This window comes from Carettochelys insculpta, chromosome 1 (genome assembly GCF_033958435.1).
Source record: "Carettochelys insculpta isolate YL-2023 chromosome 1, ASM3395843v1, whole genome shotgun sequence".
NCBI lineage: Eukaryota > Metazoa > Chordata > Testudines > Carettochelyidae > Carettochelys > Carettochelys insculpta.
The window spans coordinates 14,202,283-14,223,245 of NC_134137.1; the positions used below are offsets into that span (position 1 = coordinate 14,202,283).

Consider the following 20,963-nt stretch of genomic DNA (forward strand, 5'->3'; position numbering starts at 1 on the left):
GCTGGCCACGGGACCAGTTCTGAAGGCAGCAGCTCAGAACCCAGGGTGACAAAACCATCCCAGGCCATTCTTACTTCTGTGGTACTGGTGACAATGATTCTGCCTTCAGCGCTGGACTCCTCCCAACAAGCTGCCACTCTCCAGCCACCCAGCTCTGAGGACAATACAGCCATGAGCAGTTTTGCAGAAGGTTGCAGTACTGCAACCCCCACCTTCATAACCTTATGACCCTTCCCCAATGCCTCCTTCCATCAGGATCCTACTATTACAGCACTGTGGCCTTTCCAGTTTAAATACCTGAAATCAGGAGGTTTATGATTTTTAAAAACTTATGACTGTGAAACTGACCAAAATGGAGCCCAGATTTGGCAACGCCCTTGTAATGAGGTTGGTGAGAGTGTGTGGTCCTGTGCAAGAAGAGATGGTACAACTTCAAAATGGTGTCCCTCCCTTTAATAGAGAAGGACCCAGCCGGGGATGAAAGGCGATTATCTGAGGCCAGTGCTCTCTCTTGAAAGAGCCCTCATGGCAGGGTTGCCAGATTCTCCAAAAGGTTATGTGGGACATGCCCCAGCTGGCAGCCCCAGCCATGGGAACCCCGGCTGGGGGCAGGGAATTTCCTTGACAAGACCGTCAGGACATTTTGGCATAAATGCAGGGTATGGGACTTGTTAGGGAAATTCGGGACTGTCCCATACATTGCAGGACATCTGGCAACCCTACTGTGTGGTCATTCAGGCAGATTAGCAAGGAGATATAGGTCACATCATCTGTTGGGTGCATGAAAGAGGCATGCAAATGAGGAAAATGCAAATGAGGTGCATATTTATATATCTGGCATCCCATTTGGATATTCTTCTTTTGAAAGAAGAGAACCGGTGTAGACACTGCTCTTTCGAAAGTAATCCCCATCTTCGAAAGAATCCTTCTTCCCATAAAAAAGGGAAGAAAGTCTTTCTTGAAAACAGGGTTTACTTTTGAAAGACCCGTGTCTAATGGCTCTTCTCCTTTCGAACGAAGAATATGCAAATGAGATGTCAGGTATGTAAATTTGCATCTCAATTGCATTTTCAATTTCCCTTATTTGCATGCCTCTTTCAAAAGAGGAATGCAAGTATAGATGCACCCTATGGCTATGTCTACACTAGTGCCAAACTTCGAAATGGCTATGTAAATGGCCATTTCGAAATTTACTAATGAAGCGCTGAAATACATATGCAGCGCCTCATTAGCATGCGGGAGGCCACGGCACTTCAAAATTGACGCGGCTCGTCCAGATGGGGCGCCTTTTCGAAAGGACCCGCCTACTTCGAAGTCCCCTTATTCCTGTGAGCAGATGGAAAAGGAGTCCCGTCGGGACAAGCCACATGGCGGCGAGCCATGTCAATTTCAAAGTGCCATGGCTGCCAACATGCTAATGAGGTGCTGAATATGTATTTCAGCGCTTCATTAGTAAACTTTGAAATGGCCATTTACATGGCCATTTCGAAGCTTGGGGCTAGTGTAGACACGGCCTCTGTGTATAACTCCATTATGGATGAGCCCACTGGTGGAGAGGGCTGACTGCTCACTGGAGGCTGGGGTCAGGTTAAGGTCTGATTGGATGAGGCTCAGGAGGACCAGACACAGGACAGAGCTAGAAGAACAGGCTGGAATTCAGCTCTGGTGACTGGCGGTGACAGGTTAGCAGTTTAGAGATGTTCTTAGACCCCGTCCTGCAGCTGGGGACCTAGATAACTGAGACCCCAGAGCGCTCTCCAGAAGAGCCCCTCACCTGTAGAACATGTCTCCCACACTGCTGAGCCACGGCTCCAGGGCTGTGAGGCTCATGAGGACTGAGCGTAAGGATGGTTATGAGAGACAATGGCATGGGATCGGAGCTGTTTAATGTAATGCATAATTGCTCTGAATAAGGAATCTTGTAACCCCTCCTTCTTCTCCCTGCAGCCCCAGCTGCGGGTGGACTTTTCCATCAGCTGTGTTTCACAGACCGCAATAAATAGACTACCTTCTCTGCCTTCCCACTATGGGCTGTGTGTCCCTGGGTATCAGGGTTTTGCCCATGTACACTTGGGACTTGATTCTGCAGGCCTGGGCCCCAGTGATCCTAATGGTTTCCTCAGCATGAGCAAGGAATGCTGCCCTGGTAAAGGCTGTGGGATGGGCATCCAGGATGTTGCAGAAGGAGTTTTGTGCACATATGTGTTGGCAGTGTAACTGCCTGGCATTAGGGAGGGGACGGCTCAGAGTACCATTGTTTAATCTCTTACTAGCAAACCCAGCATTTCACAATCCTGGCTTCAGGCAAAGGAAGAGAACAACATGTGGACTCAACCCAGCTCCCACTGCAGCTGAGGTCAAAACTCCCATTGACTGCAGCTGGAGCAGGTTGCATCTAGTTGTTTGTGCTTTCTGGCATGGCTGCAATCCGCAGCAACAGAGACAGACCCAGGTTTGCCCAGAGTAGGGCAGAATAATTGGCCAAGGGGGATCACTGAGGTAGTTCCCCCTCCACCAAAACCAATAAGCTCCTGGGACTTGTTTTCCTCTGCTGCAGCTAGTGACCTTGATGCTGAAGTCAAGTTCAGCTCTGTCCAGCTTCCAGGAGGGCAAGACTCACAGTCCCACCCTCCCTCCTCTGGGGAGAGGTAAGAAGCTGGCACTTGATCATCCTTGCGGGCATGGTGAGCTGGACTCTGCCCACGCTCGTGATTGATTAACTTGTCCTGGGCCCTGCTTTGTTCTAGCCTTGGGGGTGTTTGGCGTGCACTGTCACAGCGGATGGAAAGGAGCCAGCCAGCACAGAGACTGGAGTGGGTAATAATTGCCTATGTGGTAACAGAGCAGGCCCAGAAATGCTGTGGAGCTGGGAAGCTGCCGCCCTTGGTGCCTGACCTGGGCTTTTTGCTCAGTGCACTGAGGTGCCGCCAGAGGCGTCGCTGGCTTGGCGCTGGTTGGAGGCGAGGCCCTGGCCCAGTTTGGAAAGATGGTACTTGGAGGCCTTGCTCATCTCCCAGAGAACAGCCGCATAGGGGGCCTCTAGCCCCACCCCTTGCCCTCAGGAGTAGCGAAGGGGTCCCCTTTCCCCTAGCCCTGCAAGGCAGGGACACCCTTCCACTGCCTAGCTTAGCAGCTGGAGGGCACAGCTTTGGGGCAGAGTGCTGGGGCTGCCACATGCTTCAGCTCAGCACAGGGTACATCCACACCGCAATTGAAGTCCTGCAGCTATGTGCCTGAGGCCCCAGCTTGAATGGCTCAGGCTCCCGCTGTGGGGTTAGAGAGAGCAGCGTAGGTCCTCGGGCTGGGGTGGGAGCCTGCAACCTCGAACGTGGTGAGGGAGGGCCTCAGAGCCCGACAGCAGGGCTGACAGCCACCATGGGCTGGAAAGCAAGGTGTGAGGGGGCTGGCTCCATGTCCACCGAAAGGGGTAGAGCCTCAGGCAAAAGGGGTGTGGCCAAGGTCAGTCAGTGCTTAGCACTGCCTGGTGCATGGGGCTCGGCCCCCGTAACCCTGGGCCTCAGAAGCTGCGTAGAGCAGTGGAGTGATGTTCCCGCCATTTTTCAAAGGGGCTTGGAGTTCCTGGCCACCACCACCACAGTAGCCCGCTTTGCTTCCCAGCCCAACCCCATCAGCAGGCCTGGAGCCTAAGTGTCCATGTGGCTGCCTTTACCACCACAGCACGAGCCCCATGAGATGGACTCAGGTGACCTGGGCTTTGCTGCATGGACATAGCTCAGAGTCCTCTGTCAGGGCCAGGGGAGGCAATTTGGCAGGGCCTTCACCCCTCACTTCAGGAGGTTGCTAACCGCCATTCCAAAGGCTGAAAGTCTAACGCAGACTAGAAAGGGCAGATGCATTTTTAACATGGTGAGTGGTTCCTGGGCAGGTGGGGGATTCCCCATCACCTGGAATCTTTACACGGACTTTGAATATGTTCCAAAAAGACACACTGGCCTGGCTTATGCAGGAAACCAAATTCCACGAGCATGTAGTCCCTTCCAGCTTTAATCTCGTTGAATCTGCTAACACCCGCTGGGCTGGGTACCTCTCTGCGCTGTTGTTTCAGGCTGCCTGGAGACTCAGGCAGACTTCATACCATGGGCTATAGTCAGGTCATGTCTTCCAGTTTGAATGGGCATCCCTGGAACACAATCATTCTTAAGGTCTCGCCGGCATGCAAAACTTGCACTGGCTTAGCTAAAACTGGAGTTTCACTTAAGCTGCAGCAAACCCCTCTGTGGACACACTTAAATCAGTTTACAACGGGAGTGCCTTAAACGTAGCTTTAGGCAATTCCTTACTGAATTAAGATTGGAGGATTTGAATCGATTATCAACTGAAATGTACACACAGGGACTTGCGCCAAAGCCATTACAAAACAATGGTGCAGCTGCCCTAGGGTTAAATGTGCTCATTTGCCCTTTATTTCCCGTACCTCAGGCTGTTCATTCCTGGCTACCCCAGTGCAATGACTCTCTCAAGCCCGTTGAGATGCAAGAGGCCACTACAGGAATTCTGAGCAAAATGCATCACTGGCAAAGCGGCCATAGGCTTCAGGCTTTGGGTGTAATGGAGCCTGGTGTTTGTCTGACAGGCTCCAAGCTGTGATTTAGCCAGCTCGAATGGGGAGAATCACAACAGGAGAAGCTGGTTTGTTGGTGGCACTGAAATGGTGGTACTTCCAAAGGTTATCTCGTCCTTTGTGACTGGCATGTTTAACCATCGAGTCTTACCCACAGGTTGGAATATTTAATGAGCACTTACAAGCAGTGACCCACCTCTAGATTTATTAACAGCCTGTCTCTAAATTGCACCTAATGGAGGAAGGGAAGGAGGAATCTTATGGCACACCAGGACATCCATTCTGGCTTTCCACCATGCTGATCAAATGCAATGATTGTTCTGGTGGAACGGGCAGAGGGTCAGGAAATGGGACCATGGGTTTACCACGTGACCTATGGGACAACTTCTTGGTGCCTCCATTTATGCTTACGTAAAATGGGTGTAAGGATCCATGGCGTATTGTTTCTATTGCTTTATCCTTTAGATTTCTGACAAGACATATGGTTTCCACCACTTCCTTTGAGAGACTCAGTCTACAGCTGAGAGAAGCATGGGCTGGCGGTTTGAGCATAGGATTGAGAGCCAGATGCACCTTGCACTAGGTGATGCTTTCAGAAGAGCCCAAGGTTAAGCTGATTTGTTTGATACTAAAGAGCCCTTGGTACTTGTGGTAGAGAACCGGTTGGTCCTGGTATAACTGGCTAAAACAACATCCTTGTTTTGCTTCCTTCTGCCCCACCCTGTCCCCACATAATAATGTTGTACAAAGTGCCAAGCATCTGTGATTCCCACAGCCTGTTGTTTCTATCACTCTGTTTCCCACAGCATAACACTGAACCACATTTGTGCCTCATCCACCCAGCAGTGCCTTGTTTGTTGGACTGTTAGCTCCTTGGAGTACAAGTTTTCTTTATGTGCTCCATTTTTCTGTTTGTAAAGTCCCTGTGCAATAGGATCCAGACCAGATGAGGCCTGTAAATGTAACTGCCCCCAGGCAGACTTGAAGCTGGGACCTCTGGAGCTCACTGCAGGAAACTCTATAATTGGAGCTATAAGCCCACTGCCTCTCAGCTAAGGCTGTACAGAAGAGACTCATTCTTTTTCTGTGTAAGTGGTCTAGGTGATCACTGCATGGGACAGTGACCCACACCTAATGGGTGTGGATTACATACTTTCCTTCCCTAGCTGAGGAAGCACATCCCAAGCTTCAGAGACCCACTTGAAATCTCGGACAAGTCCCCACTTGTAGCCACCCACAGGTGGGCTCAAACATTAGGCCTTGGGAGCTCAGTGCAGGAGCCTTTACAGTTTGAGCTAAAAGTCAGCTGGCTCTCTGCTAAGGCTGTAGAGGAGCCTCCTTCTTTCTCTGTGCAAGCGGTCCAGGTGCCACTCCATGGGCCGGTGAACCACGTCTGGGTGTGTGGGTTACATAAGCACTAATTGTGAAGCACAACTGCTGACCCTCCAACCCAGAGGCGGCTGCATTTCAGTGCTGCCCTCTGCATAGCAAAGCCTTTGGGCTAGATGGGGGTGAAAGATTTTCTATGTTTCTGCATCTTTCTGCAAGTCACGCAAAAAAAAAAAGTTTCGACATTCCAACCGATTAATGAATATAGAATTCACTAGGCAACAAATGGATATAAACTGGCCATCTGCAAGTTTAGGCTTGAAATGAGGGGAAGGTTTCTACCATCAGAGGTATGATGTTCTGGAGCAGCCTCCCAAGGGCACTGTGGGGGCAAAAAACCTAACTGGCTTCAATACTGAGCCCGATAAGTGTATGGAGGGGATGGTGTGATAGAATAGCCTACAGCGGTGTGTGGTCCATTGGCGACTATCTGTAGCCCAACGGCTGCAGACTGGACTCTAGGTGGGAAAGATTCTGAATTACTACAGAGAATTCTTTCCCAGGTATCTGCTTGGTGGGTCATGCCCACAAGCTCAGGGTCTAACTGATCATCATATTTGCGGTCAGGAAGGAATGAAGGAATTCCTCCCAGGTCAGACTGGCAGAGACTGTGCCAGGGGAGACAGCTTCTTCTGTCTTCTGTGAGGGATCCCTCCCAAGTCCACTCTGTACCCACTACTGTAATAATCTCTGTACAAAGCATGCTGGGTAAGACAACATTTGTAAAGTCAGAATTTGCTGGACAGTAAGATATGAGCCGTCGGCTCCAGCAGACCCAGTGGCCCCAGCGGTGGTGACCCCAGCAGCTCCAGCAGCGGCAGCTCCGGTGGCTGTGGTGAGTCACTGGCATTGATTTAGAATGGGAGGGCTGGGAGTGCCTGGCTCTGGGGGAGAACATTTATTTGGAGGGAGGGGTTGGGGGAGCCTGGCTATGGAGGCAGGGGAAGGCATTTATTTAGAGTGGGGAGGGGCAGGGCCTGTGGCAAATCTGGAAGGACGACAACCACAAGTGTGGCCATCTTTGAATTCCTATTGGACATCGCTGTTCTAGAACTGTGTTAATCTTTTCTTCACCGCAGCATTACACTGCTGGCTCATTGTCATTGTGTGATCAACCAATACCCCAGGCTCATTCTCCTCCACTGTCAGCTGATGTCTCCCTCATACAAAAATGCTCGTTAGTCCCTAAATGCATGAGGTTGCACTCTCAAGTATCATCCCATTTACCAGGTCTTCCAGATCTTCCAACATGATAGTCTGATCCTCATCAGTATTGGTCGTAGCTCCTAACTTTGGGTCATTTGCAAATTTTTTTTAGCACATTCACTTTTTGTGCCACAGTCAGTAAGAAAACTATTAAATAATTTTGGCCCCAAAGCTGGTCCCTGAGGAACTCCTCTAGTAATCTCCCTATACCCCGAGGCTTGGTCTATTTTAGGAAGGCAAGTCGATTGCAGATATGCAAGTCTAGTTATGGCAATTGCATAGCTAGACTTGACTTATCTGCAATTGACTTACCTGGCCGGCCTCACTGAGGGAGGTTGATGGGGGAAGTTTCTCCTGTTGACTTCCTTTACTCCTTGCGATAGTGAGGAGTACAAGGGTCAACTGCTGACCCTGATAGCTCGGTTTCACATGTCTCTTCCAGGCATGTGAAATTCAGCTCTGGAAGATCAATCCTGAATGGGTCAATCTCCCAGGAACCACAGACAAGCCCTGAGAGTTCACCACTTACGACCTGTTAATAGTCTTTCCTGCAGTCGGTTCCTGAGCCACTTTTCAGTTCTCACACCAATCCCAGGGTGGGCAATAATTCTGCTGGGGGGGGCCACTCCACAAATTTTGGTAAGCTGTCTTTGGCTGCACATTTTTAAATAATGAAATTCCATCACCATCTATTTTAAAAAGACCCCATTATGTTCTTTCTGCAGCACAGAAATTAAGTGTAATAACAATTAACTGAATACACCATTATCCAAACTTGTCTTAGGAGGCAACATAAGCATAGGAGCTGCAGGTGTGAAGGATGCTGCACCACCCCTAGGTTTTAGCTAGGGTTGCTCTGCTAGCCATGCACCCAAGGTCCCAGTGGATGTTGCCCCATGCCCAAGGTCCCAACAGACAGCCCCCGGGCCCTGCTCCTAGCCCTGAGCCCGCTCCTAGCTCAGGGGAAGGGGGCTAGGGGTGAGCAGACAGGAGTAAAGGCATTGTCTTTCAGCACCCCCACTGCTAAAAGTATGCCTGTGCCTTTGGAAGGCAATGCATATTACGAACCACTGCAGCTATTTAAAAATGGCTCCCAGCTCCCGCTGCTAGTGAGCTACCTGGCTGCCTCCTGGGGTTCCAGAAGCTATTTAAAAGGCTTGCCTGCCGCTCCTGGGCCCAGCAGTGCTGGGCTAGCAGTGGGGCAGAGCGCTCTGTGCTTTTTAAGTAGCCACGGGAACCCTGGCTGGTGGCTATGCAGTACAATAGCAACGGGGGGCTGGTAGACACAAGCACAGTCGTTTAAATGACCTGCTATTGCTCAGTTCCACTGCTACCCTGGCAGTGATATATAAATAGTGTGTGGGAGAGATGCAGCCCATGGGGTGGAGCCAAGTGTTAGGTGGCCCATATCCTGCTTGCCCCTGTTTACTCTCTTTAGCTAATCATTTCTCCTGGGGAACTTTATCGGCTGCTTTAGTCTCTGAGTGCAACTGTGTGTGTGTGTGTGTGCGTGCGTGTGTGTGTGTGTGTGTGTGCGCGCACAAGCGCGCGTGCTCAGGCACATGTGTGTGCGTGAGAGGGAGAGCGAGCCATGATCCCCCCAGCACATAATAACCTTGTGGCCCTCGGAGAGGTCCTGACCTCCCCGTTTGAGAACCCCAGTCTAAAACATCTGCTGTCTTGCAAAGAAAGCTGTTGCAGTAGCAACTTTATTACCGTCTCTCGAGTACCACAACTGAAACAATTTTAGAAACATCTGCAATGATTTTTCTAGCATTTAGGCTACTTCTTACTGTTCATCTGATGAAGTGGGATTTACCCTCAAAAGCTTATGCCCAAATAAATCAGTTACAAGGATTCCTTGTGGTTTTTACAGAAGCGGATTAATATCTCCCTCTGAGGCATACTTTTTGTAGCTTTCTAAACTTGAAACAGATCACTTAACTTTAGGAAACATCCTAACAGCTCTTTTTTACTTTAATCACCTATTAATCCCTCTGTTTATAAACAAACTTCTGATTCCCTTCCTGGGGGCAAAAACTGGAGCCGCACATCTCCTGCCTCCTCTGCAAAACTCATTATATTGCTGCCTGCCCGAGGGTTGCAGTTTTTGGGGGGTAGCAATACCCCTCGTGACCCCTGCTCCTACGGGCAGAAATGACAGTCTACCACCACTGGACCTAACTATAAATGTAGCACTTTAAAGACTAACAAAATGACAGCTGTATTGGAAATGAAATTGATCTGAAGAAGTGGGTCTGTCCCACGAAAGCTCATCACCGAATAAATCATTTTGTTAGGTCTTTGAAGTGCTGCATTTCTGCTGCTTTGTTTTGTTGGAGTGCAGACTAACACGGCCACCTCTCGGGCAGTAATGAGGCAGACTTGACCTCTCCAAACAGCTCCAACTAATCCCTCCACCATTCAGCACTACTACACTTCACACAGCAAACATAGCTGGAGCGCATGCAAATCAATGGTACAATTCAAATCTGTAGAACACCACAAACCATGGCATGTTCTCTTAGTCCTTCCTCAAGTGTACATGTAGTAGCGTCATAGATTTTATGTCAGTGATCTCTGCTATGTTACAGGCCAAGGAATTTCACCCAGGTGCTCCACTATTGAACCTACAAACTTACAATGACTCAAGCATCTTCTAGAAAGGCATCTGGTCTTCATCTGAAGACATCAAGAGACATGAATCCACCACTTTCCTTGGTAGTTTAAGTTTTGCATCTGTCTTAGTGAACAATTCCCAGTGGTTATCACCGGCTCTCAGGGGGGCAGAGTTAAGGCTGTATTTCCTCATTTCCAGATGTTTAAATGTAGTCATTCCTCCCTTTGTCTGAACTGAAAAGTGGGATTAAAAAAAATCACAAAACCTCAGTGAAAACAGAGGCTGAGTGTTTCCAAGCCACATGACATGCCCAAATCCCCTTAAAGTCAATGGAAGTGAGCACTCCCTAGAGAAGCGGTTCCCAGACTATGTTCTGGTAGAACACCGGTGTTCAATGTTCTGCCACTGAAATTGAGTAATGGTGGTCCCTACGCCATTGTCAGGGAAAACATAAATTTTGGGGTGTTTTCTCTGTTGTCCCTGCTATATTTGTTTTATTAATGTCTGGTTTCATTATTATTTCTTGAGTTGTGTTTACTGTACAATAATTTAATTAATATGAAATATTTTCTGTTAGTAATGTTCCTCATAGTATGATGATGTAAAAAAGATAAAGTGTTCCGCACAGACGTGCCATGACGTCCAAGTGTTCCATGACCAGAAAAAGTTTGGGAACCGCTGCCCTAGAAAGTTTTCAAACTCTCAGCCTCCCACTGCCCAAAGTTACACAGTTTAAGTGCTGGCAGTGTGGGACTGGATCAAAACTGGAGGAGGGTTTCCAGGCTGGTGCTCCATAAACTTGTGAAAAGAATTTAGCCTCCATTTAGGGAAAGAATTTCTCCACTGAACTGATTCTGGCGTCCACGCCCTCTTTGGTTAAATCTCTCCCTTCCAATAAATAAGGTAGTCTGTTACAGAAGGCAAGAATCCCAAGCCTGAATTCCTTAGCTGAATCACACCTAACAATGGAAGAGGAAAACACATTAACAAGAAAACTTTTAGCTTGATTTCAAACCAAATATTGACCTTGGACCATGTCATTTCAAACCACCCTATCTTCTGCTTACCATGTGTTCTTTTCTCCCACTCTGCCATTTTCCTTTTCCTTAACTTTCCCACCATTTAGCTCCGCTGGTGAAATTTCTGTAATCACCTTTTGAGGATTTTTATTTGCCTTTGGCACCATTTTTCAGTCTGTTCTTCTGTTAGCATAATGTGGCTCCTTTGCTTTTCAAAGAAACCATAGGAGTCTCTATGGATATACAATAAAAACAATATTATTCATTGAGCACATTCTCAAGGGCTTGGCTGATGGCCTAAAGGTAAATACACCATGTGTTACACAAATCAGCAACCTACACCAGGAGACAAGTAAAACAATGCTTGCTTCTTTGCTTATTTTATTATATAAAATATGATTTTATTACCATGTTATGTATTTTTGCAAGAAAGTGAAGTGATGAGACTTTAAAGTAAGTGGCATATTTCTTCTAAGGTTCCCCCCGTGTGCTGAAAGGAGGCATACTGTCTGTTGAATTTTTGCAGAAGCCCTACAACATTAATATAATTAATTACTTGTATTACTGAAGCACCTAGGAGCCCTCATCATAGACCAGTGCTTATGCTAGGCACTATACAAACACAGAACTAAAAGAGGGCCTCCATCCCAAGGCACATATAGCCTAGGGCAGTGGTCTCTAACCTTTCTGAGCATAAGATCACGTTTTGAGTTTAAGTGCAATCTAGGAGCTACCTCAAAGGCAATTCCTTACCCCACCTTCTCACCTGTCTTTTCTCTGAGGTTCCGCACCAACTTCCCCCTTCTCTGAGGCTCCCTCCCTCTCTCACTTTCACCAAGTTGAGGCTGGGGAGTGAGGATGCAGGCTCTGTCTTGGACCAATGGGTTCAGAGTGTGGGCAGGGCTCTGTGCTGAGCCTGGGGCAGGAGGGTGGCGTACAGGAGGTTCAGGGCCGGAGCATCGGGCTGGGGTGCAGGACGTTCAGGGCTGGAGCAAGGGTTTAGGATGTCGGCTCTGGCTGGACACTGTTTACCTCCCTGGTGGCAGCACAGTGGGACTAAGGCAAGCTCACCCCCACTTTGATGCCACACCACCCTGAAAGCGGCCAGCATGTTCAGCAGTAGCTCCTGTGGACAAATGTTTAAGCAGCAGCTCCTATGGAGTAGGACAACAAGTTAGTTTTGTAGATGTTCACAGGGAGCTCACAAGGAGTCTTTCTCCACTGCTCCCATTGGCCAGATTCTGGTAAATGGGTGTAGCGTCGGGTGGTGCCTGGGAGCAGGGTGGGGTGCAAAATCAGATAGGCAACCCCCATCCCCTCCTGCCCAGGGCCCACATTCACCTCCTTGTCCTGCTCCCAAATACTAAATCCCTCATTACTGCCCAACCTCAGAGCCTGTGGGGGTAGGGGGGTATCCCCATAAAATCTACTAGCCCCAGCCCTCCAGAAGAATTAGTCTGGCCTGTGGGAAGCCCTGAACCTCAGTCCTTCTTCCCCTACCCTCTGGGGTGGGAGCTCAGGGGATGAGGGGTGTCACAGTGAAGGGTCACATCAGTGAGGGTAGGTGGGATTTTCTTTTTTGTTCTCACTTTTGTGTGGCCCCCAAACCTAAAGAGGTTCCCCTCCCCCACCATAAATAAGGACAATGTTGAACTCTTTTGTTTTGGAGATAAATTACTATTTTACTTTAAGACAAAGATTTAAAATATACACCCCCATATATTATAAATAGAAAAATATGATCAAAATATATGTCCCCTGGTGTTATAGCTGGGTATTTACATATTTATAATCCAGTAACTTCCTATGAATAAATTAGTACTTAAGTATTTAGAGACAAGCAACTGCCTTTTGTCATCATGGGTGATTGGCTGGTGGTCCATGGAAAGGTCTATGTCGAGCAGGGTGGGCCACAGGCCACAAAGGGCACGAACAAAGGTACGTCTATCTAGCAAAGTTATTTTGAAATACCTATCCTAGCATCTACACCAGAATTTCTCAACTTTTTTTTTTATAATGTACCCCTTTAAAAAAAGAAAGGAAGTACCCTCCAGTACCTGCAATTTTCAGAGACATAATTTTTTTCTACCATTCCAACTACTACTACTACTACTCAACCCTTGTACTCCTCGTGGAGCATAAGTCACCTACAAGTCTCCTGCATGTCACTCTGTCTCAGGACAAAACTTCTAGCTGGCTCCAGGAGTACCCCAGTTGTTTTCCTTCAATCTCCTCCACATTGTCCAAGTTTTTCCCCTTTAGTGTGTTTCCTTGCAGGTTCCATGTGAGAGTCTGACGGACTGTGATGGATGATGATTTTCTGAGAGTGTGGCCTACCCACCCCCACTTCCTTCTCTTGATTTCAATGTCAATTGGTTCTTGTCCTGCTCTGTTCCAAAGCTCCTTATTTGTGACCAAGTCTTGCCATTTGATGCGAAGGATGTACCTCAGGCATGTGTTTATGAATGTCTGTATTCATTCATTCTGCATAAATGTCTATTCAGGACCACCCCAACACATTTGTTTGAATAACTGAATCGTTAGTGGTTGGTTGGAAGAAATTGCCTATAGACAATAAACTTGGGGTCATACTTAAGGTGGTGCAAAATGGATAAATAAAAGAAAATAGATGAACAAAGAATAAGTCCTATTCTTTTATTCATAAAAAAGGTTGAGAAATACTGAGTTAGTGTACTCTCTGGAAGAGCTCTGCATACCCCCAGAGGCACATATCCCCCGGGTTGAGAACCACTGATCTACACAATGCAACCAATAATTCAAAATAGCAGTTGGCTTATTTCAAAATTGGCAAACCTCATTCTATTAGTATCAGAGGGGTAGCCGTGTTAGTCTGGATCTGTAGCAGCAACGAAGGGTCCTGTGGCACCTTATAGACTAACAGAAAAGTTTAGAGCATGAGCTTTCGTGAGGTAACTCACTTCTTCAGAGCATCTGAAGAAGTGAGTTACCTCACGAAAGCTCATGCTCTAAACTTTTCTGTTAGTCTATAAGGTGCCACAGGACCCTTTGTTGCTGCTACTCATTCTATTAGGAATAGTGCCTATTTCAAAATAGGTGCTGTTAAGGCAGGGAATATGGCCTATTTCAAAATAAGCCACAGTACGTCCAATGGCTCTGTTTTGAAATGGCCTCTCTTGTGTATAGCCAAGTGCTATTTTGACATGCATTTTTGTGTGTAGCAATATTTCAAAATAAGTTCTTCTGGAAGAGCTTATTCCAGAATAAGGCTGCTGTGTAGACATACCCATAGAGATTTATATCTTGGCATCTGTCAAGGCTCCTTTCCCCACTGGCACTTTGAGTGCAGAAAGTGGGGGGTCCACAAAAACTTAAAAACATCTTGCCTACACACAGGCTTTACTTGAAAACTTCGCCAGTAACAATTCCTCTGGACCCTGAAAGGTAGGCTGCCACTACCTCAGTCCTCAGAGACCCTTTTAACCCAGCTAGGCACACTGGCAAATGCCCCGTGGGGAAAACTCCAGCCCTGTTCTCCCTAGAGTCTAGACAACACAACCACTATTTCAAAATAGCAGTTGGCTTACTGTGAAATTGGTAAACCTAATTTTACAAGGAATAGTGCCTATTTCAAAATAAGATGCTATTAAGATGGTAAATAGTGCCTATTTTGAAATAATCCATAGTGCATCCAATGGATCTATTTTGAAATAGGCTCTGTGTGTGTAGACGTGGTTTTATGAAATAGCTAAGTGTTGTTTGAAGTGCATTTTTGTGTGTAGCAGCATTATTTTGAAATAAGTATCCCAGACTAGCTCTTCTGGAATAGCTTATTTCAAAATAAAGCTGCTGAGTAAACATCCCCTCAAAGACAACTATCACAGCCTTAATCTGCATTTGCTACAGTCACGCTAAAAATATATACGATGTTAAAGATGGGGCAATGCATTTTTCATGCAGAATTTTTTAGGCCGGGGAGCTGCTTTTTTATTGTTAATTTAGGACTATTTTAATCATGTCTTGCCCACATCCTTGCATGACTACAAGAACTGGGAGGTCAACTCTTTCAGACACTAATTGACTTTGGTGGGTGTTGAATCAAGATCTTTCCTTCCAGCCGCAGGTAAGATTGAGGGTACATCTACACTTACCGGGAGATCGACCTGGCCAGGGTCAATTCGATTTTGCATGCCTAGTGAGACACGTGAAATTGAACTCTCTGGGGTGAACAGCCTACCCCTGTACTCCTCATGCTTGAGAGGCGTAAGGGAGGTTGATGGAAGAATTTCTCCTGTCAACCTCACTCAGTGAGGACAGCCAGATAAGTTGATCGTCGTACATTGATTCCAGCTATGCAGTTGCTGTAGCTAGAATTGTGTATCTAGAATCGACCTTCAGGTCTCCTGGCCTGAGTTAAACGGACATTATCACTCTCCCACCTTTATCAGTCAGGCTTCATTTGCATTGCTCCCACTATCTATCTGGGCACCTACTTAGTGAATGAAGTGCTGGTGGAAGGTTCTTGATATATCAGGTGGCTATGCTCCCCTCCTGTCCAAGAGGATGGGAAGAGCGCACACACTGCAAGTTTCAGCCCTGCTGTGGACGGCTCACTCTCCAAGCATGTGCAATGAATTCTGGCCCCACAGCCCAGTCAGTCGTCGGCTTCCCTAATGCAATCTATCACGGTGGCTCTGCAATTTTCTCCTGGAATGACAACACCCTTTCATAGCAACAGTTTCAATCAATACTGTGCGAGGCAGAGTCAAACTAGCAGCCAAAAGGTAAACAGGTTTTCTATTTCAGTACTATTCCCTTGATTCATCTGTTCCCCACATATACACCAGTTAAAAGCAAGGAACACGCCAGCATACTCACACAGCCCTTCCTGGTTTAATTTCAAACTTACTTCCTCAGCACAGTTGGACTCAGTACAAAGTTCATCAGTGAAATTCCTGGGCTTTACCATTATTCTATGACCCCTTTATACTGTTCTGGCAGTATGCTGGGGACTTTTAGTTGGTATAAATTATACTCAAACCTACTTTAAAGCTTTGTAATATCACCAACATGGTGTAAAGGGGATTTGGTGTTACAGAAAATTAAATCCCTTTGAGGGTTTTTTTGCCCTGTTTTGTATATCATATAATCATTAAAAGATCAAATAAGACGGTTGAGCTCAGTGTCAAAATGCAATGTATTTTTAAAGGAACACCCAGTTAGTGAATGAAGATATCTAATTAGTGATTTTTTTACAATCACTGACTAAAACAGTAAGTTCCAAATCCTGGGAACACAGTTTGCTACATGTATTTAATTGCTGAAAGCAAAATGGAACAAGCAAGCTGGATTTCTCATGACACAACACAGAAGAACATTCACATTTCCACAGGTAAGCAAGGCCCTGGGAAGCCTTTATTCCATAGGTTCCTCCTGGAAAGTTAGTGTACACTGAAACACCTCTTCAAAAGCATCTAAAAAAGGATCAGTGATTTCATCAACTGTTACATGTCTCTGGAGTTCTTCACTCAGGGAGGTGACCCCCATCCCTTCGAGTCCGCAAGGAACAATGTGATCAAACCATGTGAGGTCTGTGCAGCAGTTCAGTGCGAGACCATGAGAAGTGATGTGCCTTCCGCAATGGACACCTGAAAAGCAAAGAACACATGTAGTCCAGGGCTATGTGTCACACACCACCCTGCTGACAACCATCTTCAGTATCACATTCCATGGCCAGAAGGGACCATCTTGATTACCTAGCCTGACTGGTGTAACACAGGCTATATATCTTCCCACAGTAACTCCAGGTTCAGCTCTTTCACAAAAACGTCTAATCCTGAATTAAAACTTACCAATGATGAACAATCCACCACAGCCCTTGTCAAGTTGTTCCACTGGTCACCTGTCCCATCACACTTAGAATCCCAGGGATAGCTCAGTGGTTTGTGCATTAACCTGCTAAACCCAGGATTGTGAGCTCAATCCTCAAGGGGGCTATTTAGGGATCTGGGGCAAACAGATTTAAAAAAAAAATGGGTGGGGAGAGAGATGGTGATTGGTCCTACCAAGAGGGTAGGGAAGTGGACTCAATGACCTCCTGAGATCACTTCCAGCTCCATGAGATGTGTATCTCCATATGTTATTTATATAGCTTCACCTTCCCCCATACAATGCCCAGCTGATGAAGTAACAACTGTTAGTCTATAAGGTGCAACAGGACTTCTCATTGTCTTTGCAGCTACAGACTAAGCTGGCTCCCCCTCATATACACTGTAACATGCGGAGCTCAGGGCATGTGTGTTTTTTCCACACTCTTGTGCGAGAAAGTTACAGTGAGAGCTATTCCATCTGAAGGGTGGTTTGGGACAGCTGACCCAGGACCTCGTGCTTTGGGGAGCCCTACAGCAACCCCCTCAACTGCCCCATGATCTCTGCTGCTGCCCTGTGCCAGGCCCCCAGGTAATTCCCCAGGTCACCCAGCAGCAGAGACCCTCCACCCACTGCACTTCCCTTGGAGGCCAAAGCGGCCCAGGCTCTTGCTCTGCTCTGCTCTGCTCTGCTGCCCTCTCCCAGCCTGTGGTGTTCTGCTTCACTCTGGCAGCGGGAAGCAGAGCACCCCAGCCTCAAGGCACTCCATTTCTCAGCACCATGGAGGGGCGGATTGGAGCAGGTTGCTGGGTCACTTCAGCTCCTGCCGCCATAGTGAGTGTGGGAAGGGCAGGGAAGACCCCAGCTACTGCTCCATGCCCGGTAATCTCTTGGCTCACATTGCTCAGGGGAAGGGGGGAGCAGGGACAGGACTTAGGGAAGGGGTGGAGCAGAGGCAGGATTGCATTGGGTCCAGGCCCCATGTCTATCCATCATCATACATAGTAGATGCCTGATCTTCTTGCTTTGGGCTGCCCAACAGGAGAACTGGGACTCCCCAGGATTAATCTGAGAGACTCATAGAGCTTTTCTGGAGCAGCAACTTTCCAGGAATTATTAAGGCCCAGATCCTGTAAAGACTTAAACACATGCACAATTTTACTCTGAGGTGTAACCCCATGAGACAGCATTCACGTAAAGGTACACACGTGCACAAAATCTTTCCAGGATGAAGGCAGAAAAAATAGCTAATGACTTACAAACAACACCTAAGATTATTAGAATTTTCACTAAAAGTGGGTGGAGAGGAAAGAAGATCTCTATTACGTCTGTCTCTAGCCACACTCTATATAGAATCATAGAATGCTAGGACTGGAAGGGACCTTGAAAGGTCATCGAGTCCAGCCCCCTGCCCTCACGGCAGGACCAAGTACTGTCTAGGACCATCCCTGATAGACATCTACCTAACCTGTTCTTAAATATCTCCAGAAATGGAGATTCCACAACCTCACTTGGCAATTTATTCCACTGTTTGACGACCCTGACAGGAACTTTTTTTGAATGTCCAACCTAAACCTCACTTGCTGCAGTCCTTCCTGTTCTATCCTCAGAGGCCAAGAAGAACAAGTTTTCTCCTTCCCCCTTATGACACCCTTTTAGATACCTGAAAACTGCTATCATGTGCCCCCTTAATCTTCTTTTTTCCAAGCTAAACAAGCCCAATTCTTTCAGCCTTTCTTCATAGGTCATGTTCTCTAGACCTTTCATCATGCTTGTTGCTCTTTTCTGGACCCTTTCCAATTTCTCCACATCTTCCTTGAAATGTGGCACCCAGAACTGGACACAATACTCCAACTAAGGCCTAACCAGCGCAGAGCAGAGCAGAAGAATGACTTCTTGTGTCTTCTTCACAACACACCTGTTAATGCACAATCAATTTCACTTTGTCCCCCCTGGATTGTGAGTTCTCCATGGATGTTTCACACGGCAGCATGTGATGTGAGAAAAGTAGTTTAATAAAGGCCTACGCTATGGTCTTGGCTATCCTAGAAAAGATTTGCCGGTATATCTTCAGGGAGACGCCACTTCTACCAGTAAAATGGTGTGTTTGCTGTTATAACTTATACCAGCTCCCTCTCTGAAATGAGCTACATCAGTAAAAGCACATTTTGGCTGTAGCTAAATTCCTGCTTCTGCCACTGCTGCCATGTGGGCTACAGGGTGTCATTTGTTTTCTATGCTTGATAACATAGCTACTCTGGCAAAATTTTGAAGGGCAGACCATGCATATGCTAGGAGCTACGCTGGTAAAATCCTCCCCCACCAATCATCCTAACCCTGCCTCACCCCACCTCTTCTCCTGCCTCCTCAAGAATCTCTGAGCCTCCTATTCCCTTCAGACCCCCCACATCCTCCAGAACCCTCTGTACCCCACCCCCCATTAGCCCAACCCCCCGGACCCTAGGCCCCCCATTGGCCCACCCCCGCCGCATCCTCCAGAACCCTCCGTACCCCAAACCCCCATTGGCCCACCCCCTCCCCACAACCCAACCCCCCATCCTCCAGAGCCCTCCATACCGCAACCCATTGCCCGCCCCCCTCCGCAGCCCTCCGTGCCCCACCCCCTCATTGCCCCCTCGCCCTGCCGGCTCCGGCAGCCTGACCCCCGGCCCGGCCCGGCGCGGCGCGGCGCTCACCCACGGCGCAGAGCTTGCGGTCCCGCAGCCACACGCCGGTGCGGGGCGGCGGCAGGGCGCGCGCGGCGGGCAGGCCCAGGCGGCGGCAGAGGCCCAGCGCCGCGGCCTCCAGCGCCCCCACGTAGGCGCGCAGCGAGAGGCCGCCGCCCAGGCGCCGCAGGTCCAGCACGGGGTAGGCCAGCAGCTGGCCCGGGCCGTGGAAGGTGAGCAGCCCGCCGCGCGCCGCCCGCCGGAACTCGGCCCCCAGCGCCCGCAGCCGCCGCTCCTCGCCCGCCGGGTCGGGGCCGCTGCGCAGCCCGCGCGTGTACACGGGCCCGGCCGGCTCGGAGAGCAGCAGCCAGCCCGCCGCGCCCGGCCCCGGCCCCGGCCCCGCCCCCGCCTCCGCCCGCTGCCGCGCCGCGCAGCGCTCCTGCGCCGCCAGCGACTCGGCGTAGGGCCGCCGGCCCAGGCGCAGCAGCCGCACGGCCGGCCGGGCCCGCATCGCGGCGCAGCGCCGGGGGCAGCCGGGAGGCAGCGCGGCGGGGGCGGGGAGACGGGGTGGGGGAGGGGTCATAGACGGGGTGGGGGGGTCAGAGGTGGGGAGTCGGGGGGGTGTGTGGCAGAGCAGGGGTAGGGGTCCCAGCGGGAGTAGGGGAAGGCGGGATGGGGCAGGGGGTAGGGAGAAAAGCAGGGAGAAGTAGGGGTCACGGTGGGGTGAGGCAGGGAGGGGTCACAGTGGGGCCATGGCGTAAGGCAGGACGGGGGTGGGTAAGGCAGGATGGGGTGTCAGTGGGATAGGGCGAGGAGGGGAGTCGGGGGGGTGTATGGCAGAGCAGGGGTAGGGGTCCCAGCGGGAGTAGGGGAAGGCAGGATGGGGCAGGGGGTAGGGAGAAAAGCAGGGAGAAGTAGGGGTCACGGTGGGGTGAGGCAGGGAGGGGTCACAGTGGGGCCATGGCGTAAGGCAGGACGGGGGTGGGTAAGGCAGGATGGGGTGTCAGTGGGATAGGGCGAGGAGGGGAGTTGGGGGGGTGTATGGCAGAGCAGGGGTAGGGGTCCCAGCGGGAGTAGGGGAAGGCAGGATGGGGCAGGGGGTAGGGAGAAAAGCAGGGAGAAGTAGGGGTCACGGTGGGGTGAGGCAGGGAGGGGTCACAGTGGGGCCGTGGCGTAAGGCAGGACAGGGGTGGGTAAGGCAGGATGGGGTGTCAGTGGGATAGGGTGAGGAGGGGAGTCGGGGGGGTGTATGGCAGAGCAGGGGTAGGGGTCCCAGCGGGAGTAGGGGAAGGCAGGATGGGGCAGGGGGTAGAGGTGGGGTAGAGGAAGGGAAGGCAGGATGGGGTAGGAGTCACGGGGGGTCGGAGGTGGGGTGGGGCAGGGAAATGCAAACTGGGGATCTGAGGTAGGGGAAGGCAGGTGGCTCAGGTAGGGGGAAGGCGGGGGACGGGGAAGGTGGGGGTCAGAGGCAGGCTGTGGTAATGCAGTGGGAGGTGGGGATCAAAGGCAAAGCAGGAAAAGAAGTGGGGTCAGAGGTGGGGAAGGAAGAATGGGATGGGGCAGAGGCGGGGGACGGCAGGGTCACAGGGTGAGGTCGGGGTCGGAGATGGAGCTAGGGTGGGATGGGCTGTGAG

The 20,963-nt window shown here is 49.5% G+C and overlaps 1 protein-coding gene across 1 annotated transcript; it reads right to left on the minus strand.

The window, feature by feature from the left end:
* Positions 1-15,974: 15,974 nt before the first annotated feature.
* LIPT2 (lipoyl(octanoyl) transferase 2) lies at positions 15,975-19,878 on the minus strand. The gene is made up of 2 exons (XM_074981004.1): positions 19,360-19,878; positions 15,975-16,443 (listed from the first exon to the last, which is right to left on the minus strand). Exons 1-2 carry the CDS (start codon positions 19,838-19,840, stop codon positions 16,211-16,213), a joined length of 714 nt encoding a protein of 237 aa, XP_074837105.1. The 5' UTR covers positions 19,841-19,878; the 3' UTR covers positions 15,975-16,210.
* Between the last annotated feature and the right edge of the window lie 1,085 nt (positions 19,879-20,963).

Excerpts from the sequence above, each read along its gene's own strand:
- LIPT2 (XM_074981004.1), bottom strand. The coding sequence starts at position 19,840 with ATGCGGGCCCGGCCGGCCGTGCGGCTGCTGCGCCTGGGCCGGCGGCCC. Across the intron at positions 16,444-19,359 it reads CCGCAAGCTCTGCGCCGTGG|GTGTCCATTGCGGAAGGCAC; the intron begins GTGAGCGCCGCG and ends TTTGCTTTTCAG.